Here is a 21,782-nt window from a genome sequence, read left to right as displayed (position 1 = left end):
ACCAAGGCCTTGTCTAAGCCGAGTTTCCACCTTTGGGGGGCGTGTCTTCCCCACCCAGCTGCACCCAGCACCTGACACGCACCACCGTCCCGTGCTCAGAAACTTGCCATTAACTCCAATAGCTAGTGCTGGAGCCAGGGCACCCCCTAGTGGCCATTCCCACCGCTGCATGGCCCATGCAGCCCGGGGTGAGCAATCAGTGGCCCTACCCCAGCAAGGTACTAAATCTAGCTCTGTCGCTTTCTAAAACTGAGTGCCCTTTCTTAAACTTTGGAGCCTCAGTTTTCTCCTCTGTAAAATAGGAATGCTAATCCTACCGACTCGTAGCGCTGTTATGACAGGTGTTGTAACAGATGACAGGTATAAAGTGCAGGTGTCAGCCCCCGGCTTGCTCATAGTGAGCTCTCTCTCCCTGTGTGCTATCATCCATACCGTCACCACTGGAGGAAACCAGCAGTGGCTCCCATTGCACCCCTCACTTGAAGCTGTACCCAGAGAAGAGGCTGGAGATTTTCTGTGGGGGGGGGGAAAGGAAGCCCTGGCAGGGGGCCACAATGGCAGCGGGGGGGGGGGGGGGGGGCAGAACACGCCTTAGTCTCAAAATAAAATTAAAAAGAACAAGCTGTGTTCAACCTTTAAAAAAAAGGAAATACAATATATGGTTCAATAAATAGAAAAAAAGTTACAAAATGTGGTAATCTTTGTACTTAATTACAAGAGGAGAAAAGATAGAGGAGGGTGATTGTGGGGTGGGACACTCTCCTTCTCCCTGGGCCAAGGTGGAGGAAAGGGAGGCCAAAGAGAGACAGCAGCTGGGACTTGGGGATGCAAATAGAAAGACAGGCTAGATGGAGAGAAATATGGGAAGGGGGAGTAAGATGAAGGGCAGAGCAGGGAGGCAGAGGATCAGAAAGGGAGAGACAGACAGAGGGCCAAAAAATGCTAAGATGTTGGCCTCTTTCCTTTCTAGATCAGGGGGAAGGGGGGGGTCCCTGGCTTGCCTGCGCTTGTATCCCCCACACACACCAGGTTTGGAGGACAGTGTGAGCCTGGCTCGGTTCCTGAGTTGTATGTCCAGTGACTAGCAGGTAGGGGGAGGGACAGTAATGAGCCCCCAGCCCACCCTGGGACCCTGGCACCCAAGGGAATGGGAATCCTGGAGGGATGGGTGGTGAGGTATGTGGCCGAGGCCTGAAGCCTCTTCAAATCCTTCAGTGGGGGTGAGCCATTGGTCCCAGCTCTGCAGCCTGGAGGGGGCGCAGGCCTGCGGGTGGGACCCCTGAGGCAGTGAGGGGAGGGTACAAAAGGAGTTTAGATGCCCTAAAGCAAGCCCTCCGGGGACCCAGAGTTGGTTGCAGGGAGGGTCTGCTACGTTGACTCTGAGAGCCAGTTTCTGGAAAGTCCTGCCTCCCAGCTCACCCACCCCAGCCCAAGGGAGACCTGTGGGTTTGGGGAAGGAGAGCTTGCCTATTGCTTTTGGGGTGCTCAAGGTGGGGTCACACCGGCTGCACAAGCACACACCCCCTTCCAGGCCTCTGGGTGGTGGTATGGCTTCTGATCCTTGCGTCTTGCACACTCGCTAGGCACACATGTGCCCTAGGCACGCATGTGGCAGGATGCGACCCCCTGCTTCCCACCTCCTTCTGGGCTTGGAGGGGATGGCAGGCAAGACCACCCAGCTCCAGCCGGGCTCCTTCCCTGACTTAATACTGAAATGCCACATAGGCCTCCAGTGTTGAGGCCCGTGATGGAGGGCGGGTGCCACAGAAGCAGGGGCGAAGGCGGATGTCCCCACCGCCTGCCTGCTGCCCCTCAGCCGAAACGCTCCCGCACCAGGAGCATGAGCTTCTTCTTGCCCTTGTAGGTCTGTTTGAGGTTCTCCAGGAACTGGGCGAACTGCAGGTGCCCATCGGGCGCCAGCAGGAAGGTCTCGCGGGCCTTGCCCAGGAACTCGATGAAGTCGCCGTAGTGCCGCGGGCTGATGTGCGTCAAGCGGGAGTGGCTGGTGGTGATGTAGGCGGCCACCGCCGCGTCCAGCAGCTGGCACAGCGGGGCCCGGTCGGCGCCCAGCGGCTTGGCAGCCCGGCGAGCCCCGAGGGGCCCCAGGCCGGGCGCTGAGAGGGTCCAGCGGCGCAGGATATCGGAGAGCATGGGCGCGCAGTGGATGCTGCGGATGATGAGGGGAACGATGGCAGAGAGCTCGTGCCGGCCCAGCGAGTGGCTGAGCGAGCAGGCCCAGAGCACGTCATTGACGGCCGGGTGGCTGTCCTGGTTGAAGGCGATGCTGAGCTGCGCCAGGGCCAGCGTCGCCAGCTTGTAGGCCCGCAGCGGCAGGCCGCGGTGCTCCATGTACCGGGCCACGGTGAAGAGGTGGGCGTGGCCCAGGCCTCCGGCTGCGGCATCCAGCACGATCTGGTAGGCCGCCTCGAAGGCCGCGTGGTTCTTCTCGCACAGGGTGAGGGCGGGCAGGGCGCAGTTCTGCGGGTCCTTCATGGCGCACTGCAAGGCCAGGGTGCGGGCGCATGCCCAGAGCTCCTCCCGCCGGGGCGCATCCAGCTGCAGCCGCAACAGCGTGGCATGGGTGGTGCCCGTCACTGCCACGATGGTGGCTGCCTCCACCGGTGTGAATAAGGAGTACCAGTTCTGCATGATGTTCATCAGGGCTTGCAGGCCTGTGGGAGATGACAGGGTGACACTGGTCAGGAATGGGACGGGGGGTTACCCTGTGTGCCTGGGTTTACCCTGACCTACTATCCCCACCAGCCAAGGCTAGAGCTATACCCCCTCTACCGCCACTCTTGGCTTGACAGAAACGTCACTTTTCCAAGGGAGGAGAGGGCAACTGGGCTGGGTGGGATCTGGGGGGTGGGGGCTAGGCATTGGAGGGATTGTCCCTTCTCCAAGCCACTTTAGCCTAGCCAGACTCCAGGTCTTTGTCCAGCTCGGTCCCCCCTCCCAACATTCCCTCCTGGCCTAGCCCTGAGCACAGGCTGGAGTCGGGGAAATGGCTCTGCTTCTCCCTCATGCCTGCCCAGTTCCACAGGGAGGTGGGTGGCGGGTCCCCTTGGGGACTCTCACCGACTTCCGTGGCACAGCTGACCAGCCAGCGCACCATCTCCCTCCGACGCCAGGTCATGGTGTTCAGGGTCATCTGCATCACCTGTAGCATGGGATGGGGAGGGGGAGAGAAGGGGGTCACCCAAGCCAGGGCTGGCGTGTGGAAGGGGGGCGGGCGGGGGATCCTTAAGGGATCCGGGAAACTTGGAAGTTAAGGGCTGAATCAATGAGCCATACAATCTGGGCAAGGGGCTTCACCTCTCTGGACCTCAGCTTCCCCATCTGTAAAATGGAGATAAAAACAGTATCCACCTCATCGAGTTGCGAGAATTAAGTGAAAGTACGTAGGTAAAGCTCTTTGCACGGTGCCTACTTCTTCAAAGTGCTCAGCTGATGCCAGCCATTACTGCTAGTGTTGGTGTTATTCTGAGGCCCCATGGATCCTACCTGCGACCACAAACCAACCTGTCCCTTCTCTCTGGAAAGTTCCATGCTTCCTGTCAGCAGATTTCCCCCTGCAGCCCCAAACAAAGCACCTGCCCTACAGGTCCCGCCTTCTTCAGGTCCCACCCCCAATAAGCACCTTCCTTGCTGGCCTCTCTTCTGAGGCCCCATCCCCAGGTCCTGTCCGGAAGCTTCTAAATAGTGGGTCACCTGCCTAAAGCACCACCCTTATCTCAACTCCCACATGTGCCCCACAACGGCTCCGCCCCCCTCAGGGGGTTGTTCAGAGGCCAATTCTGCCTCCTGCCAGCCCTTTGCTGGCCAGTTCTACCTGGGAAGGTATCACCCGAATCTGTACCTTATTCTGTTACTTTACTTTGGCCACTGTCTGAGGCCCCGCCCCCATGAGCCCCATACCTGTCTATCCCCTCAGGCTACAACCATGCGTCTGCCTTGCCCTTGCAGCACTGTCCCTCATCTGGCCCCTGAGGATGGCCTGGACACTCACCTGCAGGCCCCGCCTCCATGACTTTCAACCACAGACCCCACCCTCCAGAGGCGGCTCTTCACTCACAGGACTATCCCCAAGCCCCGCCCCTCAGTGGTGACCACTCCTTCTAGGCTGCAGTCCCCTACAGGCCCTTTCCCCAAGAAAGCTCCTTGCAGGCAGGTTCTGCCCCTTCAGTTTCAGCTCCGCCCACCCGTGGTTCTTATGGCACACCAGCCCCAGGCCCCACTCCCAAGGCCAGCACCCTTAGGTTCTGCTCTCTCTTGTGGCCAGTCCACTCACTTGCATGCTCCGTGACCCCTTTCCTTGTCCTCAGCCACACCCCCAGAAGTAGATTCTCACTTTCAGGCTCTGCTACTGAGTCACTCATTCATAGGCCCCACCCTCACTGGTGACTCCATTCCCTCACTCTCAGGACTTACTCACCCACCCTGCTCCTCTGTAGACCTGCCCAAGAGGTGCCCCTCACATCCAGGCCCTGCCCCCAGAGGCGATGCTTACCCTCAGGCCCCGCCCCTAGAGGCAGACCTCACACTCAGGTCCCACCCCCAAGTGGCCCTCACCTGGCCGGCCCTCAGGCAGCAGCCCCCTGCCCCCATCCTCCCTGCGGCCAGTTACCTGCAGGCCAAGCTCCAGCGCAATGCCCAGCAGTGTGGTGTCTGGTGGTGCACTGGCCGGCGTGGCAGTCTTGCAGGCGTCCTGCGCCAGCTTGAAGAGCAAGGCTGGAGAGTGGATGTTCTGCTGGATGGAGCCCAGCACTGCGTGCAGCCACTTGGGGTCTCCTGGGGTTGGGGGAGGGACAGAGGATATTGTGGGCATACCCAGCACCAGCCCCTGCTGCTGCCTGACCTGCTCACACTTGTTCCTCTACAAATGTGCAAATGTGTGAATGTGGACGGTGAGGCACCTGGCAATAGTTCTATGAAGACCTAGACCACTCTTGGCACTCCCCTTTTTCTCTCCTCTACCCCTTCCTCTCCAGTGGGAGGAAGCCACCCAGGGATCCACTGGACCCCTAATTGTCAAGGGCACCGATTCTGGACCCAGATGCCTGGGTCCAAATCCCTGCCACTCACAAGCTGTGTGACCTTGAGCAAGTCGCTTCACCTCTCTGTACCTTGGCTGCCCCATCTGTACAAAGGGTAATACTAATGCAGTGGTACGTGTCTCACAGGGCTGCAGTGAGCCTATACTTGTAAAGGCCTTAACATGGCAAGAGTTACACAAATGTGAGCTTTTATTACTATTATTATCATTGGCCCAGATCCTACAATTCTGTTACTCTGCTCCAGCCACATCAGCCTCCTCTCTGTTCCTCAAACATAACCAGGCACAGTCCAGCATCAGGGTCTTTGCACTGGCTGTTCCCTCTGCCTGGAATGCTCTTCCCAGATGCTATGGACTGAACTGTGTCCTCCCCAAAATTCACATATTGAAGCTCTAACCCTCCAGCGTGATAGTGCCTTTGGGAGGTAATTTTGTTTAGATGAGGCCATGTGGCTAGGATCCCCAGGATGGGATTAGTGTCCTTATAAGTAGAGGAGAAGACCAGAGCTCTCCCTTTCTCTGCCATGTGAGGAGGCAGTGAGAAGGCAGCTGTCTGTAAGCCCGGAAGAGAGCCCTCACCAGGAACTGACCATGCTGGCACCCTGATCTTGAACTTCCAGTCTCTAGAACTGTGAGAAAATAAATTCCTGTTGTTTAAACTACCAAGTCTATGGTATTTTGTTACGGCAGCTGAGCTAAGACACCAGATACTGGCATGACTCCACCTTCACTGTCAGGTCTTGGCTTAAGTGTCAACCTGCTTTATTCCCCTCCTTATCACTTATTACCTCTCACTGCATAAGTATCTTCTTTACCTTAAGTATTGTCTGTCTGCCCTCACTAGAATTAACACTACAGAGCACAGGATTTGGGACAGTTCTGTTCGCTGCTGCAAGCTCAGCAGCTGGGACAGTGCCTGGTACATATAGAAAGTGCTCAAGGAGGGACTTCCCTGGCAGTCCGTGGTTAAGACTCCACGCTTCCACTGCAGGGGGTGTGGGTTTGATCCCTGGTTGGGGAACTAAGATCCCACATGTTGTGTGGGGTGGCCAAAAAAAGAATGTGCTTAAGGAAAACTGTGGGTGGGATATGGTAAAAGGATAAAAAGCAGGCAGGAAGGAATGAGGGAAAGGAGGGAGGGGAGTAAGGTAAAGGAGGACAGGGGGACGGGGGTGGGGGGCAGCCGCTGTCCTCACCCTTGGCGGCGGTCAGCATGGCGGAGGCCAGTTCACACTGGCGAGTCTCCAGATGGCCGAGGATGAACCAGCGGGGGAAGCGGTTGCTCACGATGGAATCCAGTGGGTTGCCGTGAGGTTCTCCAGCTGGAAACGCTGTCTCCAGTATGGGCAGCCTGTGGTGAGGAGAGAAGCAGCCCTGCCCTGAGACAAGGCTGGAGTCTCCATCCTCTCTAGGAGAGAAAGGCTTCCTGCCTCAGCCAGAGCCTACCCTCCTAGGCCAGCAAATCTCTGGGCATCCAAAAAGATGGAGGATGTATGTTCAAGATGTTCACGGCAATATAAAATAGATAAATAAGGACCTGCCCTATAGCACAGGGAACTCTACTCAGTACTCTGTAATGACCCATATGGGAAAAGAATCTAAAACGAGTGGATACATGTATTGATATACGTATAACTGATTCACTTTGCTGTATACCTGAAACTAACACAACATTGTAAATCAACTATATTCCAATAAAAATTAAAAAAAAAAGATGTTCATTGCAGTGTTTATACCCATCACTGTGGGGTTGATTAAATAAATGATGCTCTATTCACGCACCAAGGGCTGATAAAGAGGTAAGGGGATTATTTGTGTCTTGATGTGGTCCCACCCCTTGCTCACTCTGCTCCAGTCACTGTTCCCCTTGACATCCCTCACATACCACCAGGCACAGCCCTTCCTCAGGGCTTTTGCACGAACTGTGTCCTCTGCCTGAAACACTCTCCCCTAGACATTCTTGTGACTCCCCCTCACCTCTTTCAGGTCTTTGCTCAAATGTTTTTCAATAAGCTCTTCCCTGACATGCCCAACACATGGGAGAGTGCAACTTCCTACTCCCAACTCCTTCCACCCCTTTCTTGCATGTCACTGTCTGACATACAGCATAGTTTACCTATAAAATTTATTTACTGTCTCTCCCTAACTACAAGGTCAGCTCCACGAGGGCAGGAATTTTTGACTATTTGGTTCACCGACACTGCCTCTCCAGCACCAGAACAATGCCTGACACACAGCAGGTAAACAACAAATGTTTGTTGAATGACTCAACGTCCCCCCTAAGATATTTTGTTCAGAAGCTCGCTGTTTACATGCATTCTTTTTTTTTTTTTTTTTTTTACATGCATTCTGTGCTAAGGAAGTTTTTCAAAGCTGTTAAATGTAATCAATAGCATGGAATAGGAGTCAAGACCGTCCTGGTTCCAAACATCTAAATGACTTTGCTACGTAATTCGGGACACACCTTAAGCCTGTTTATGTGTAAAATGGGGGTAAACATACTTATTTCACTATGTGAGTCACCGATTTAGATCGGGGGTGTCAGCACCTTTTTCTGCATAGGGCTGGACAGCCAGTATTTTCAGCTTTGTGGGCCATTGGGTCTCTGTCACAATTGTCACTGTTGTGTAAAAGCAGCCACAGACAATAAGGAAATGAGTGAACGGTGCTCTGTGCCGATAAAACTTTATTTCTGGATGCTGAAATTTGAGTTTCACATACTTTTCGTGTGTCACAGAATATTGTTTTGATTTTTTTCCAACTATCTCAAAACACAAAAACCATTCTTATCTCATGGGCTGCACAAAAACAGGCAGCGGGCCAAATTTGGCCCATGGGCTGTAATCTGCTGGTACCGGCTTAGAAAAAAGTCGAGCACATGAAAGAGTGTTCTCTAAATCATGGCTCTTAACACATTATTCTTTCCAAATATTCTGGAAAACTGCACTCCGAATTGTTAATAGGTGCCTCTGGAGAATAGGATCGGAGGATGGGGGACAGATTTCACTTTATGTGTTGGACATGGTTCACTAGAGACAGGGCCTTTTAAAATTCTGCTTCTATGATTTGCTGTTGCACGTGGGAAATAACCCGGTTATTCATTGCAACATCTTTTTGGAAACAGTGTAAATGTCTATCAGCTCCAGATTGGTTTTTTCCTGGTGTATCCCTACAGTGGTTCACATGCTATGTGGCAGGATATAGCTTTTAAGATGCAAATGTTCAGTGAAAACAAGGTGCAAAGAATAGGTGCGGTATGTGTCATGGAGTAAAGGAGAACCAACTTTTCATTTTCAGATTATGGGTTTGCAGAAATATGGACTCTTGCAGTATAGATGAGAAAGTGGTACCACTGCTTGCCTCCGGAGAGCTTTGGGTAAGTTGGGACAAACCTGCCTAGAAAAGGACTCTGAATTCTGTGTCATGTGGATATTTCTCAAATTCAAAATAATAGGACATTTCTAGTGTGTAATCAAGAGGACAGGGCAGTCTGGAATGCCCGGATGAGGGAGGTTGAACGAACCAAGCTGTGAGTTCAGGCAGAAGGATGTGGCTCCCAGTAGCCTCCCATTCCCCAATCCTGCCCGGCCCAGTGGGAGTCCCCAGCTGCCTCTCCTCACCTCATGGCTCGCAGGGCGAGGCGGTAGGCCAGGTCGGGGTCGTAGGGCAGCAGTGCAGTAAACAGGTAGCGGGCACAGGTGTGCATGGGCACGCTCTCGCGGAACAGCACTTCTCCAAAGCCACTGAAAGGACCCCCTGCAGGGGCAGCCTGAGCTCAGCCTCAGGGTGTGGGCTTGCACGGCCCCTCCCCAGGTCTCCCCACACCCCAGGCTCTGAGTGTGGGATGGGCAGACTCAGGATAGAGTGGCTGGGGCTAGAGAGGTCCCGGGGGTAGGAGCACAGGACTAAGATTGAGACAAGCACTGTAAAATCCACAGAAAAGAGACCCTGGGCACCCCTGGATAGGGGGCAGGACTCAGATGCAGGGTGGGGCCAGAGGGTGGAGGTGGGGCTGCACCTGCTCCAGGGGTGTGGCCAAGCCAGCTTCCTTTTGTAGTAGGGGAGGGGCCTCACAAGGCAGGACCGTGGGCAGAGCCAATCAAAGTCTAGCTGGGCATCAGCGACTAGGCTCATTGGCTCCAAAGTGGGCAAGGGGTAGGCGGGGCCTCACCACTCGAAGCCGTTATTGGCTGCCAGCACTGCTGGGGGCGGGGCCTCACCACTCGAAGCCGTTATTGGCTGCCAGCACTGCTGGGGGCGGGGCCAAGGTCTGGCGCTCACCTTTTAGGAACTGCCAAGGTATGGAAAGGCAGTAAGGACAAGGAGGAGGAGCTAGGGGCGGGGTCTCCCGATCCAGCAACAACCAGGCCACTACAGTACAGAGGCAGGACCCTATCTTTCAGGAACGGCCAGGCTAGCAGTGGGGCCTCACCTTCCAGCAGCTGTCCCGCCTGCTTGCGCAGCACCTGCACCAGCCGCTCGTCCAGCTCCACCTCCTCCAGCAGGGCCAGCAGCTGCTCCTCGTTGCGCACCACCTTGTCCTGGGCATACAGCCCCTCGGGCAGGGCCCGCTGCTGTCCCAGGCCCAGCAGTGCCACCTCTAGCGCCATTGCCAAGTAGGACTCCCCAGGGCTCCCAGGCACCGGGACGTGCTGGTAGGCCACCTTCCGCTTCTCAGGGCCTGATTCTGTGGGAGAAGGACACCAGGGCAGCTAGAGGGGAACCCCTTTTCCTGGGACTCCAGTGGTCCTTGACTTTAAACATGGACACTGTGTGTGGGGTGGGGGGGAGGTTTAGGGAGAGCCCAGCTGCTTCCGCACACACCAGGGGGTGGGGCCCACCTTCCAACAGCAGATAGGCCTACGGTGGCCTCACTTTCAGAAGCTAAGCCTCTTGGCACCTGGCACTGGCCGAAGGGTGTGGCCAAGTGTAAGGGCGTGGCCTCACTTTCTAGGGGTACTGGGCTAGAGGGCATGGCCAAGAGGTGGTGATTTTCCCACCTCCTCAAGGGGCCCCCAGTGTGGGTACCTGGGTAAATGGCAAGGGTCTCCTCCTCTAGGTGACAGGCCTCCAAGAGTGCCCTGCAGAGGCAGCCAATGGGGTCCAGGGGGTGGCCCACCCATCCTTCCATGTTGGTGATGCAGGTGGAGCCTTTCTGCAGTAGCTCTGCAGGTAGGAAGAGAAGGCTCAATGCCCAGCCCCCCTCCACCAAGCCCCCAGGGGGGGCTTCCTCTCCCTGAACCCCAAGCCCAACCTCCCAGTGCCCACTCACCATCTGCCCACCCAGCACCCTTCTCTCTGCCCCTTGAGCTCTGCAGCAGCTCTCACCTCCATGGCCCTGGCCTCCTGTCTCACACCCAGACCCAGGTCTGGCTAAACTGGGTGCTTTCTAAAACATCCAACCAGTGTCGTTCCCCTCCTTATAACCCTTGATCCTTCCCACCTCTCTCAGGCCCAGCCAGCTTTCAGGGCTCCCAAGGACTGATATGAAAGTTTCCCTGGGGTGGTCACCCACCTCACCTGGAAGCCCATCCTCCAATCTCCTCCCACAAGCCATGCTTTCCCTTGCCTCTGGGCTCCTGCCTGTGCTGTTCCTTCTGACTGGAACATTGTTGCTCCCTCCTCTTCTCCTGGGAAACTCCTAAACGTCCTTAAGATCTCAGCTTAGCTCTCACCTCCTCTGGGGGGGCTAATCCTATGCCTTGAGGCTAGGTCAGGGGTCTGCTCAGATCCCAATGCCCCCATTTCTCCCCCATTACACCCTGTATTCAATTTCCTGGTAACTGACCCATCAACTCAACTCCATCACCCAGAGAACACAACTGGTAGCCTCTCTCCTGTCCCCCCATATCTAGTCCACAAACGTGTCCATTTTTGGGCCAACACAGTGTGGGTTTTTGTTTTTCCTAATACAATTTTCAAATTGTTGCCCATATTGAAAAAAATCAGTAAATTCCACATTAGATAATCTGGACTTCTGGCTTCTCTTGAAAAATCAGAAGATCTGGCCACATGGGGTCCATGTTCCTGAAAGGCACGTGGCTAGATCTATAGAAACTACATTTCCCAGACTTCTTTGTGTGAGGTGTGGAAGGTGGGAGAGAATGAGGCCATTACTCTCCTGCAGTAGCCGTGAGCAGGTGTGTGGCTGTCTGCAGGGCACAGACATGAGGTTTGCCAGCAGGTTCTGGGTTGTCCTCTTGGGAACTGCCCTGCCCCGCTGTGAGGGCTACAGCCTGCTGAACCTCCTGTGCTTCTGAAGTTCAAGTGTGTGAAGCCAAGCAGGGGCTTCCCTGACTTTCAGTCCTGCGGCCCTTCCAGTGGTTTTGAGAATCCTCAATCCCCTGCATTAAATTTTTTCTGCTCAAGACACCTAGAGTGGTCTGTTCTCCTGTTGTACCCACAGACTCTCCAGGTTGCCACAGCCCCCAGCTGTTGGCGTTTGTGTCTGCAGCCCCAGGACACGATGATAATATTGGTGCCCACCTTTTTTCTGCTGCTTGTAGGTCTCAAGCTGATGTCGCCGCTGCAGCCGGAGCGTGTTGACTATGGCGCCTGCCAGTCGCAGGGCCTGGCGGGGGTATCCGTGGGCCCTCAGGGTGTCCACACGTGCACAGGCAGTGGGGAAGGGCTCGCCCAGCCAGAGTGGGCGGCCCTGGGGGTCAAAGGTTGGCTTGTCACCACCCCCGTTGCTTGTGAGGCTGGGGCCATAGGAGTCGCTGGCCAGGATCCTCTGCAGGTGGGCGTCACTCCAGTGCAGCGACCCAGCCTGCAGGGCGCGGCCAAACACGGTGTGGCGGGAACCTGCAGCCTCCACCTCCTCCTCCTCCTCCTCCTCCTCTGGGCCTGTGGGAGAGGCGCCCAAATGCAGCCCCATGAGGGGGGCCCTAGCAGTCAGGCGCTGGTCAGCTCTGCCCCACTGAGTGCCAGCTTGGTGCTAGGCTCCAGGTGCAGCGATGAGTGTGTGTTATCTCCCCAAATCCTTCCAGCAGCCTTTTAAAGGTGTGTATGTGTATGTGTATGTGTGTGTGTGTGTGTGTGTGTGTCAGTGGAGATATTCCTTCATATGAATGGACAACTGATCTTGAACAACTGTGACTCTGTCCATCTTTCTCCCTCCACACTCCAGTTTTTCCTCTCCTTCTCTATCTTTCCCTCTCCCTCTCTCCCTCCAACTCTGCCTCTCTTTACTTGTCTCTCTCTTCTCAATACCTGTTTCCTTTTCTGTTTCCCCTACCCCCTGCCCGATTCCTGCCTCCATGGCCAGAAGGAGACTGAGTCAGGAGACCAGCCCAGAACGATAGGCATCTTAAGGATTTCACATCGCTGTCCCTCGGGCTGCCTGCTGCCCCTGCCCTGGGCACTCCCTCCCGGCTGGGAGGCAGGCAAGGGCTGGTCCCCCCTGCCCTGCCTCCATTTTCCCCCAGAGCGCCATGATGGGGTGGCTGGGCCACAGGCAGTAGCGATGGTTTGTTGGGGGGAGTGGCGGGGACCCCTCTCCTACCTGAGCTGAGGGCTACGGTGGGCTGCAGGCTGGGCCCATCAAAAGAGTAGTTGCCTTCTTCCAGTGGGCACACGTCCAGCTTGTCCCACTTGCTGAGCATCTGGAGCCAGCTCGTCCGCTCCTCTGGTTTGCAGTGGGGGCTCAGGACGATGCACACCCACAGGGCCCCTGGGGAGAGAGGGCAGCAAATGTGGGCACGGGGGAGGCTCAACGTTCATGCAACAGGATCAGCACGCACTTACGGAGTGCCTGCTGTGTGCTGGGCACTGGTCTCTGCTCATCCCTCACCTCTGGCCTCTGAGGGTGCAATTCATCATCTCTCCACTTTACAGTCCAGAGAGGTAAAATCACTTGCTCAAAGTCACACAGCTGGGAAGCCAGAAGTTAGGACTCAAACCCAGACTACTGGACTCCTTTTGCAAAAAAATTTTTTTTCTATAGCACTTATCACCATCTATCACAGGGGTCGGCAAACTACCACTCATGGAGAAAATCGAACCCGCTACGTGTTTTTGAATGGCCCGTAAGCTAAGATTTATTTTTACATTTTTAAATGGTGGAGGGGGTGGGGAATAAATAAAAAGAACATTTTGTGACTTGTGAAAATGATTTGAAATTCAAATAAATAGTGTCTGTAAATACAGTTTTATTGGAATGCTACCACACCATGTTATGTGTGTCTGTGGCTGCTTTTCTGCTACAACAGATAAAATCGAGTAACAGCGACGAAAACCAAATGGCCTGAAAAGCCAAAACTAACTATCTGGTCCTATGGAAAACGTGTTGACCCCTGGTCTAATGGGCTTGTGGGATTTTCTTGTCCGTCTGCCCTACTAGGTGTCAGCTCTCTGAGGACAGGTATTTAATCTCTCTTATTTCTTGCTGTAGTCCCAGCGCTCACTACAGTGCCTCGTACATTGGCGGTGCTAATGAATGAGGAAGGATTCACGGGCAAGACCCTAATCTCAGGTGGGCAAGACCCTAATCTCAGGTGGGCAAGACCCTAATCTCAGGTGGGCAAGCCTGGGTGCCTGCCACACTCCAGGGTCTGGGACTTACCCAGCTCATCCCACAGCTGGCGGCACTTGTCCGTCATGCCGGCGCCCTGTTGCCGCCACAGGGCCAGGCGCGGATCCTGCAGGAATTGCTCAGTCATGAGGATCAGCATGCGTGCGCCATTGGAGTCCCTCATTCGCAGCATCTCCCGCACCTGCGCCGGACCAAACGGTGAGGAGGGGCGGGGCTCTGGCACCCAGCAGTCTAGTCCCGCCCCCCTGTACCCGCCCAGCCAGCACCTTGCAGAACATGGAGCGCAGCTGCTGGCTGGCGCCATAGTAGCCGCCGTTGGAAAGCAGCTGCTTCACCTGCTCCTGGATCTGCTCCTCGTCCAGGTGCCAGCAGTTGGCGTCCTCGATGCCCGCGCCCGCCGTGGGGTCTGGGGCACCTGTGGGGAGGGAGGGACGGCTGAGGCTGGGGCTGGGGGGAGGGGGTGTCTGTCATCCAGTCCTTCAAATCACCCAAACCATCCCAGAATTCCATCCATCCCACCTGAAAACCCATCCACCCATCCACCCATCATCTTACCCCAAACATCACCTACCCATCCATTTAAACCACTCAACCATCTGTCCACACCCCCATGCCATGCCATGCATCTTTCCATCCACACATCATAACCCTTAGCACACCTACCTACCCCATTAGACCATCGTCCACCCTGCCCATAACTCCCACCTACTCACATCTATATACCCATCCCACCAGTCCATCCATCCACCTACCCACCCCTATTTGTCTTTCCAACTCATCTGAACTAACCACTCAAAATACCCACTGACCTATTCATCCACTGACCTACACAACTCTGCTATCCATCCATCCAATGAACCCAAACTTTCCATCTATTCTTTCCCCACCAACCACCCTTCATATGTATCTCCCCAAACACCTACCAGCCCATTGGTCCATCCATACATCCTATATAAAACACCCACCTACTTGATCCATCCACCATGTTAGTCCTCACATAAGAACATTCATGCACGCATCAACTCACCCTCAATCCATGCACCCCTTGGTCCTTCCAGTCTTCCACCAACCCCATCTGTCCACTACCTCAAACTCCCCAATCAAAGCCCATCCCATCCTACCCTACCACCAATTACCACCAACTCCCTATTCACCTATCATCCTAGTAAATCACCCATCCACTCATTCCATCCATTTTTCCACACCAACAGTTCACCCCAACACCCCATCATGAACACCTTCTATATCCACCCATAGCCACCCTCAAATATCCATTCATGCCTCCACCCACTATGCATCCGTCTACTCACCCACCATCCTACTCCATCCTTCCATCATTATAGTTAAGCAACACTTGTAGCTCCAAACCACCCCAGAACTCATAACACCTCCTGGTCTATCTCCTGCCCTATCCCACTTCTGACACCCACTAATGTCCACACATACTCCTTATGACCTCCACACACCCATACTCAGGCCTGCTCCTGTGATCTTGAGACACCCCCACCCTGGGGCTGGATCTTCCCACTGGCTGATTTCTTGACCATTCATCTGCCCAGGGCCAGATCAAATCCAGGATCTGCCACTTACTGAGGTGTGTGGTGTGTGATCCTTTTTTTTTTTTTTTTTTATAACATCTTTATTGGAGTATAATTGCTGAGGTGTGTGATCTTGACCTCATGCAGTGGTGCTCCCCCACCCCTGCTCATGGATCAAGGGGACCTCTGGGTTTTTTTTGGCCGCACCACGTGGCTTAGGGGATCTTAGTTTCCCAACCAGGGATTGAACCTGGGCCGCAGCTGTGAAAGCACTGAGTGCTAACCACTGGACCACAAGGGAATTCCACAGTCAGGGGTACCTTTGGATGCTGTGACAAATGCCTGTGAGCTGGGGCCTCACTGCCCCATCAGACCTTGGGGGCGCCCTTACCGTGCACCAGGTTGATCTCGGAGCCCAGGAGGAGGATCTCGTCCGCCAAGCGCTGAGCAGTGGGCAGCACCTCAGTGTGGTGGGCACTGATGAGGTACTGCACGAACTTCTGCAGCTGATCCCGGTTCATCTGGGAGAGTGTCTCGGAGATGGGTAGCCGCAGCTCCACCTGGCGGGCATGCCGAATGCGATACAGCGACAGGGCCACCACATGAGCACAGTAGAAGAGGTCTCGGTTGTCGCAGCCGCAGCTCACGGATGTGATCTTGCAGCGGTCAAAGCTGATGGAGACATGGTAAAGGCGCTCGGGCTCTCCAGGGCCCCCTGGCTCCCGGATATTTCCGCTCAGGTGGAACCCTAAGACCAAAACCAAATTGTCACTGCTGTGTCACCCCAGAGATGGGTAATCTTTTCCATGGTGCACAGCAAGACCAGGTGCAAATCCCAGCTGAGTAACCTAGCACAAGTCACTTAACCTTGCTGTGCCTCAGCGTCCACGTCTGTGAAAAGGGAACAAATAGTAACATCCTCCTCATGCGTTTGTAATGAGGATGAAATGGGTTAATATTGGCAAGTGCTTAGAACACTGTTGGCGGATAGTAAGTGCTAAATAAATGTTTGTTCTTCTTCTAATTCTGAATAATATTATTACAGCAATGCTGTCGAAGATGATTTTCTTAGCCCTTGGGTAATCATGGATACAGCCCAGGCTCCAGGTGCCCTGTCACTTCCTGGGAAGATACCAGAGATACTTGGGGGGCGAGGGATTGAAGTGGCCGGCCAGGGGCCAGGTCACCCCATCACCCCCACCCCTCCCTGGCCCCTGGGGAGCCCAGATGCCAGGCTCATCCGACTGGTTGGGCAGCTCAGGCCCCAGCTGGCCCTGGCTGCGTCATGCAGGAAGACGGCGGCTTCCTCATACCGGCTGGAGGTGGCCGAGCCTATGGCCAGCTGGGTCATGTCCAGGCAAGGGGGCCCCCAGGCTGACAGGGTTCAGAGAGGGTCATCTTGGCTGAGCCCCTGCCTCCAGCTGGGAGACATGACCTGCCCCCATGGGAGGTATGGCATTCCAGGGCTTACCTGCCTTCTGGCTCAACCTCTACTGGCTCCCTTCTCAGCCCTGCTGCCTGAGGTCTAGAATCATCTTTCATTGCTAGCTCGAAACCTCCACCCCTTCCCCCCACCTGGACCCTGCTGCCTGGGGTTTAAGACCACTCCTCACAGATGATCCCCAGCTTCCACCCTAGACCCCACGGAAGGCTCGTTGCCTTAGGTCTGAGACCATTCCTAAACCTCTGAACCCAACCTCCACCTGAGTCTTTCTGCCTGACGTCCAAGACTGTCGCTCATCAGTGGCTCTAAAACGTTGCCACTCTCACCGAGGACGCTGCAGCCTGAGGTCTAGGGTCATCCTTACCTCTGGCTCTAAACCTTGGACCCAGAGCATCCCTGGGTCCCTCTGTCTGAGGTCTGGAACCTCCTCTCACTTCCGGTTTACAATCACTCCTCAAAACCACTGCCTCGGGCTTCCCTGGTGGCGCAGTGGTTGGGAGTCTGCCTGCCGATGCAGGGGACACAGGTTCGTGCCCCGGTCTGGGAAGATCCCACATGCCGCGGAGCGGCTGGGCCCGTGAGCCATGGCCGCTGAGCCTGCGCGTCCGGAGCCTGTGCTCCGCAACGGGAGAGGCCACAACAGTGAGAGGCCCGCGTACCGCAAAACAAAAACAAAAACAAAAAAAACCCACTGCCTCAGCCCTTTCTTCTTCCCTGCTCTCCCCGCTATCCTACCACCTCTACCCCTATGCCTCAACTAGGCTGACTGAGGTCAAGGCAGATCCCTGATCTTGAGCTCATAATATCTTGTACAACCCTCCCTGGGCATCAAAGCCTGACATTTGGAACCTCCCCCAGCCCTCCATGTCTGCTTTGGACCCCCTGGCCTCCCTGGCAGGGGTAGGGGGCAGGCACTTACCCACTTGCAGCACACGATCTACGGCCCCGCTCTGTAGCAGGTGCAGTCCACGGGTGAAGGGCACCCGGGCATCGTGCTCGCCCTCCGGGGGCTGGTAGCCCAGTGATGAGTACATGCATATCTCCCGCTCGCTGCGTGGAAACGACCAGAACACGATGCGCTTCTGGACCGGCTCTGGCACCCGGGAGAACCGCTCCTCAACCTGTGGGAAGGCCCGGTGTGTTAGAAACCCTGGCGCTTGAATCCTGGCTTTGCTGCTTACAAGTATTATGACCTTGGGCAAGTCACTTTGCCTCTCTGAGCTTCGTTTTTTCTCGAGTGTAAGAAGATGTTAAGAGCACCCGCCTTCTGGATGTCATGAATATTACATATGCACTAATATATGTACAGCGCTTACAATAACACCTGGCCTATTGTTAGTGTTCTGGAACTTTCTGCGGCTTCCCTCCTGGATGTCAGGTCTCAGGGTCCTAATGTAAGGTAGTCTCACCTCTCAGGCTTTGAGGGGGGATGAGGAAGGAAGACAAATGTGTTAAGAAGACCAGTGATCAGGCCTACATGTTCTTAGCCTGCATTGTGCTAAATGCTTTATGTGTGCGATTTCCCTTAATTCTCATAGCAACAACCCAGTATTTTTGCAGCCTGGGGAATCTGAGGCTCAGAGGCGGAGTGAATTCACTTGTTCAGGGTCCCACAGCTGGTGAGCTCCAGCTCCCAAGACAGGCTCTCTGCTCCAGCTGCTAAGGGTTCTCAGGAAGGGAGGGGTGTCTTGCCCACCCCTGGGGGCTTTGGGCAATGAACTGATCTGGTTGAGCCTGCGTTCCAATCCAGGCTTGCTACGCACTGGCTGAGTGTCCTTGGGCAAGTTTCTCAACCTCTCTGTGCCCCAGTTTCCTCAAAGAAGGAGAACAACTCCCAAAAGGCTGCAGAGGATTCCGTGAATTTCTGCAGGGCAAGAGCTTTCCTAGGGCCAGACCTGCCCAGGGCAGGTACATGGGAGCCCCGGAGAAGGTTTTAGGGTTACTCTGGGGGGGGTCTCACACACAATGAAGGGGCAGGGACCTTTCAGAGCCCCCAGTCCTAGGTTTGAAAGGGAAGTGGGAGGACCAGTGACTGGCCCAGGCCTCGGGGACAGTTGGCAGATGACTAAGGAGGGATTTTCCACGCCATGAATCAGAGCCCGCCCCATCCACACTTGGCCCAGACCCATCCAGTCGCAGCAGACTCACTCTGGAGAGGCCAGGGAGCAAAGAAAGCCCCCCAAAGCCAAACAGAGGACAGAGCCTGTGGGGGCTAAGGAAGGCTTGCTCAGGTCCTGGCCACAACCCAGCTCCTTGGGGACCCACACTGAGGCTGGGAAAGGGGACTTTGCCCAGCCCTGGGGCATCCTGGCAGGGCCCCCCCAGAAGTTATAGGGGCAGGATTCCAGGTGCACCTGTCCAGGTACCGAAACCCAGGCCCCACACCTGCTGCCAAACTCTGTAAGGACTGAGATGGCTGGGGGGCGAGGGGAGAGTGAGCATGGGGTAATGGGGAGGGGGGACTCTGACGACAGAGTAATCTCTGCAGCCAGCCAGGAGGGGCTGGGCAGCCCCAGGTGGGAGGTAGTTCCAGAATTACTGAGGGGTGTGCGAGTGCTAGTGCCTGAGGGAAGGATCTGCAGGAGAAGAAGGGGGTCCCCATGGGACAGGTAGGTTCTGGAGGCTGGAGGCAGGGATTGGAGACAGAAAGGGGTGTCTTGGGGGTGGGATCTATATAAGTGGGGGAGTCCTCTACTGGGGGTGTAGGACAGAGATCTGGAGTCTCTAGGTGCTGAGATCTGCTCTGTTCCCAAGTGGGGGCGGGTTGTAGGAGTTGGAGAGAGGAGTGAGGATTGAATGGGGTGCCCTAATTGGGAGATGAGGATAAGGTGGGAAAAGAGAGGTACCCAGGGTTGTGAGAAGACCATGGGGCAGGAGGAGAAAAAGTGTCCCGAGTTGGGATCTGGGGCACTGGGGGAACCCCTGGGTCTTGTGGGCTGAAGGGCAGAGCTGCTGGGGAAGGGATGGGGGTGGGTCATAGGGTTTGAAGGAGTGAAATGGGAGGATGAGGGGATGTCTCGGGCAGAGTTAAGGATCTTGGAGGAGATCTCTGGGGGTGTCTCCGATGGAGGCAGGTCCGGAGGCTGGAATCTGGACAGGGGGAGAAGGTATGTCGGGGACGGGGCTGGGAGTGGGTCCCTCCCCACCGCACTCCTCGGTCACCTGCTCGAAGGCCCAGCTCTCGGCTACTCGCTTGGCGCTGAGGTCCAGCAGCGCTTCGGGTCGGCCCCGGCCGCGCACTGCCCCGGCCCCGGCGTCGCGCTCCTCCGGTCCCGCGGGGCAGTCCCGGCTCCGCTTGGCCGCGGGGGGGTCCATCCGGCCTGGCCGGGGCCGGGGCGGGACCTGTGTGTAGGGGGGGGTCGGTCCGACGCCTACTCCGCCTCACCGGCTCCCGCGACCCCTGCCCGCCTTCCTGTCCTTCGTCCGCGCTCGGCCGCCCCGGTACTCGCTCCGCACCCACCCCCGGGCCGGCGGGGTGATGCGGCCCCTTTAAGACCCTTCACAACAATGAAGCTGCCTCGGCCTCCGCTTTATCCTCGGCCGTCGTCCCGCCCCCACCGCCCGTCCCCATTGGCCCCCCTTCGGCCTCCGAGGCCCTCCTCCGCCATTGGCTGCACCGCCAGATCCGTCTCCAAGTTTCTGCTGTTCACTCGTTGTATGCACTGCCTGTCTTTTTGGGACTACTCAATCAGGGCGTTCAGCGAGCAGCGCTGTCAATCACGGGACACCGGAGACCAATCACAGTGGGAGGAGGCCACCGGCGCCGGCCTTAAGCGGAGTTTCGGGGCGGGTCCTGGGTTCATTCACAACATTCCTCCCCCGCCCCACTAGGGCTGGACAGCGCTCCCCGGGCAGCTGGGGCTGCGCCCACACAGGGCTTTGTTTACTGAGGGTCGCTTCCGGGCGCCGCGAGGGGACAATCAACACTGCTCGGCCCGGGAGCGAGACAGAGCGGCGGGATCCCCGGGCAGCCCCTCAGCCCCGCCTCCCCCTGGGCTGTGTGACGAGAAATTCAGCCTCTTTGGGCGGCGGGTCAAGTTTTGATGCTTTGCGGGATGGAGGGATCACAGGTCCCTTGGTAGAGTTTATGGGGGCTGCGGACACCCTCGCTAGAAATCGAGCCCAATCCAAGCCCATCCTTGAGCTCCAAGCTAAGAATCTCCAATCCATTCTATGCCTTATATATTACGTTAAGTCCTATGAAATTACTGATTTTCAACAATTTTTGATACACTAAATGGCAATTTCATAAGGTTCAACGTAATAGATGTCAAATCCGACCACCTCTGATTATTTTTTCTGATTCAGCTTGTCTAGGTCACATCTCTTGATGTGACCTTGAAGCAGGCAGTGGTCCTCGTCGCCGGTCCCCGGCGCCACCACCCCTGCCATCTCCATGTTGCTAGAGAACCCTGCATTTCCCCCTCGCCACACTTCTCTCCGTTATCATTACGTTTCTTTATCTATTTCAGCAGTTGTTTAATTTCTGTCTCTCCCCGCTCCGCGGTGAGCTCCAAGGGGCAGTCTAATTGTCTAACTGATGCACTGCTTTACTGCCAGCACCTGAACACCTCGGGACATACAGCAGTCACTCAATCTATATATAACTTGTTGAATGACCCAGCTCATGCTTTGCTCCCATTCCACTGAAATGATCTACAGAGCAGGAAAACCGAAGCTGGCCCCTAAGTGGCCTGATTGCTGCCCCCTGCCTCTCCCCACATGGAAACTCTGCCTTTTTCCTTCCAGGAATTTCCAGTTTCACAGCTGCATTTTCTGGCCAATCCCCAACCCACCCTTCAGTAAACTCCCTCCGACCTGCACTGTCCAGTATGGTCACCACTGGCCACAAGTGGCCTTTGGGTCCTTGAAATGGGACCAAGCTGAACTGGGCTGTGCTGTCAATGTAAAACACACTGGATTTCGGAGACTTAATAGAAAAAAAAGAAGGCAAAGTATGTCATTAAGAATTTTTTATATCGATTACATGTGGAAATAATACTATTTTAGACGTTTGTGTTAAGTAAAATACATTATTAAAATTAATTCCACCTGTTTCATTGTGTATTTATTTTATTTTATTCTATGCGGTATCAGGGCGTTTAAAGTTACATATGCAATTTGGATTGTAATTTCTATGGGACAGCAGTGGTCTTGAGAAACCACAGCTGACCACAATGACAACAATGAAACAACAATAATAATAATGTA

The 21,782-nt window shown here is 55.3% G+C and overlaps 1 protein-coding gene across 2 annotated transcripts; it reads right to left on the bottom strand.

Moving 5' to 3' along the window:
* Nucleotides 1-1,812: 1,812 nt before the first annotated feature.
* On the bottom strand, nt 1,813-19,886 carry ZSWIM4 (zinc finger SWIM-type containing 4). Of its 2 annotated transcripts, XM_065874823.1 has the most exons (14): nt 19,734-19,886; nt 17,491-17,692; nt 15,519-15,875; nt 13,856-14,004; nt 13,620-13,770; nt 12,550-12,728; nt 11,543-11,888; nt 10,085-10,222; nt 9,489-9,743; nt 8,677-8,812; nt 6,253-6,407; nt 4,628-4,791; nt 3,079-3,160; nt 1,813-2,672 (listed from the first exon to the last, which is right to left on the bottom strand). In XM_065874823.1, the coding sequence occupies exons 1-14, from the start codon at nt 19,884-19,886 to the stop codon at nt 1,813-1,815; spliced, it is 3,327 nt and encodes a 1,108-aa protein (XP_065730895.1). The 2 variants fall into 2 exon arrangements, with proteins under 2 accessions (XP_065730895.1, XP_065730896.1); XM_065874824.1 differs by lacking the exon at nt 11,543-11,888 and having other exon boundaries at nt 12,561-12,728.
* Between the last annotated feature and the right edge of the window lie 1,896 nt (nt 19,887-21,782).

Source organism: Phocoena phocoena, chromosome 3 (assembly GCF_963924675.1).
Source record: "Phocoena phocoena chromosome 3, mPhoPho1.1, whole genome shotgun sequence".
Taxonomy (NCBI): Eukaryota; Metazoa; Chordata; class Mammalia; order Artiodactyla; family Phocoenidae; genus Phocoena; species Phocoena phocoena.
The sequence above is the reverse complement of the archived record's forward strand: the minus strand, read 5'-3'. Positions and strand labels throughout refer to the sequence as shown.

What these genes read in the sequence shown, in the direction of transcription:
- ZSWIM4 (XM_065874823.1), bottom strand. Translation starts at nt 19,886, where the DNA reads ATGGACCCCCCCGCGGCCAAGCGGAGCCGGGACTGCCCCGCGGGACCG. An exon ending in TGCGCTCCATGTTCTGCAAG is followed by an intron (nt 13,771 to 13,855) that starts GTGCTGGCTGGG and finishes GGTCCGGCGCAG; the next exon opens with GTGCGGGAGATGCTGCGAAT. An exon ending in GGCGGGACAGCTGCTGGAAG is followed by an intron (nt 8,813 to 9,488) that starts GTGAGGCCCCAC and finishes CTGCCCCTGCAG; the next exon opens with GGGGTCCTTTCAGTGGCTTT.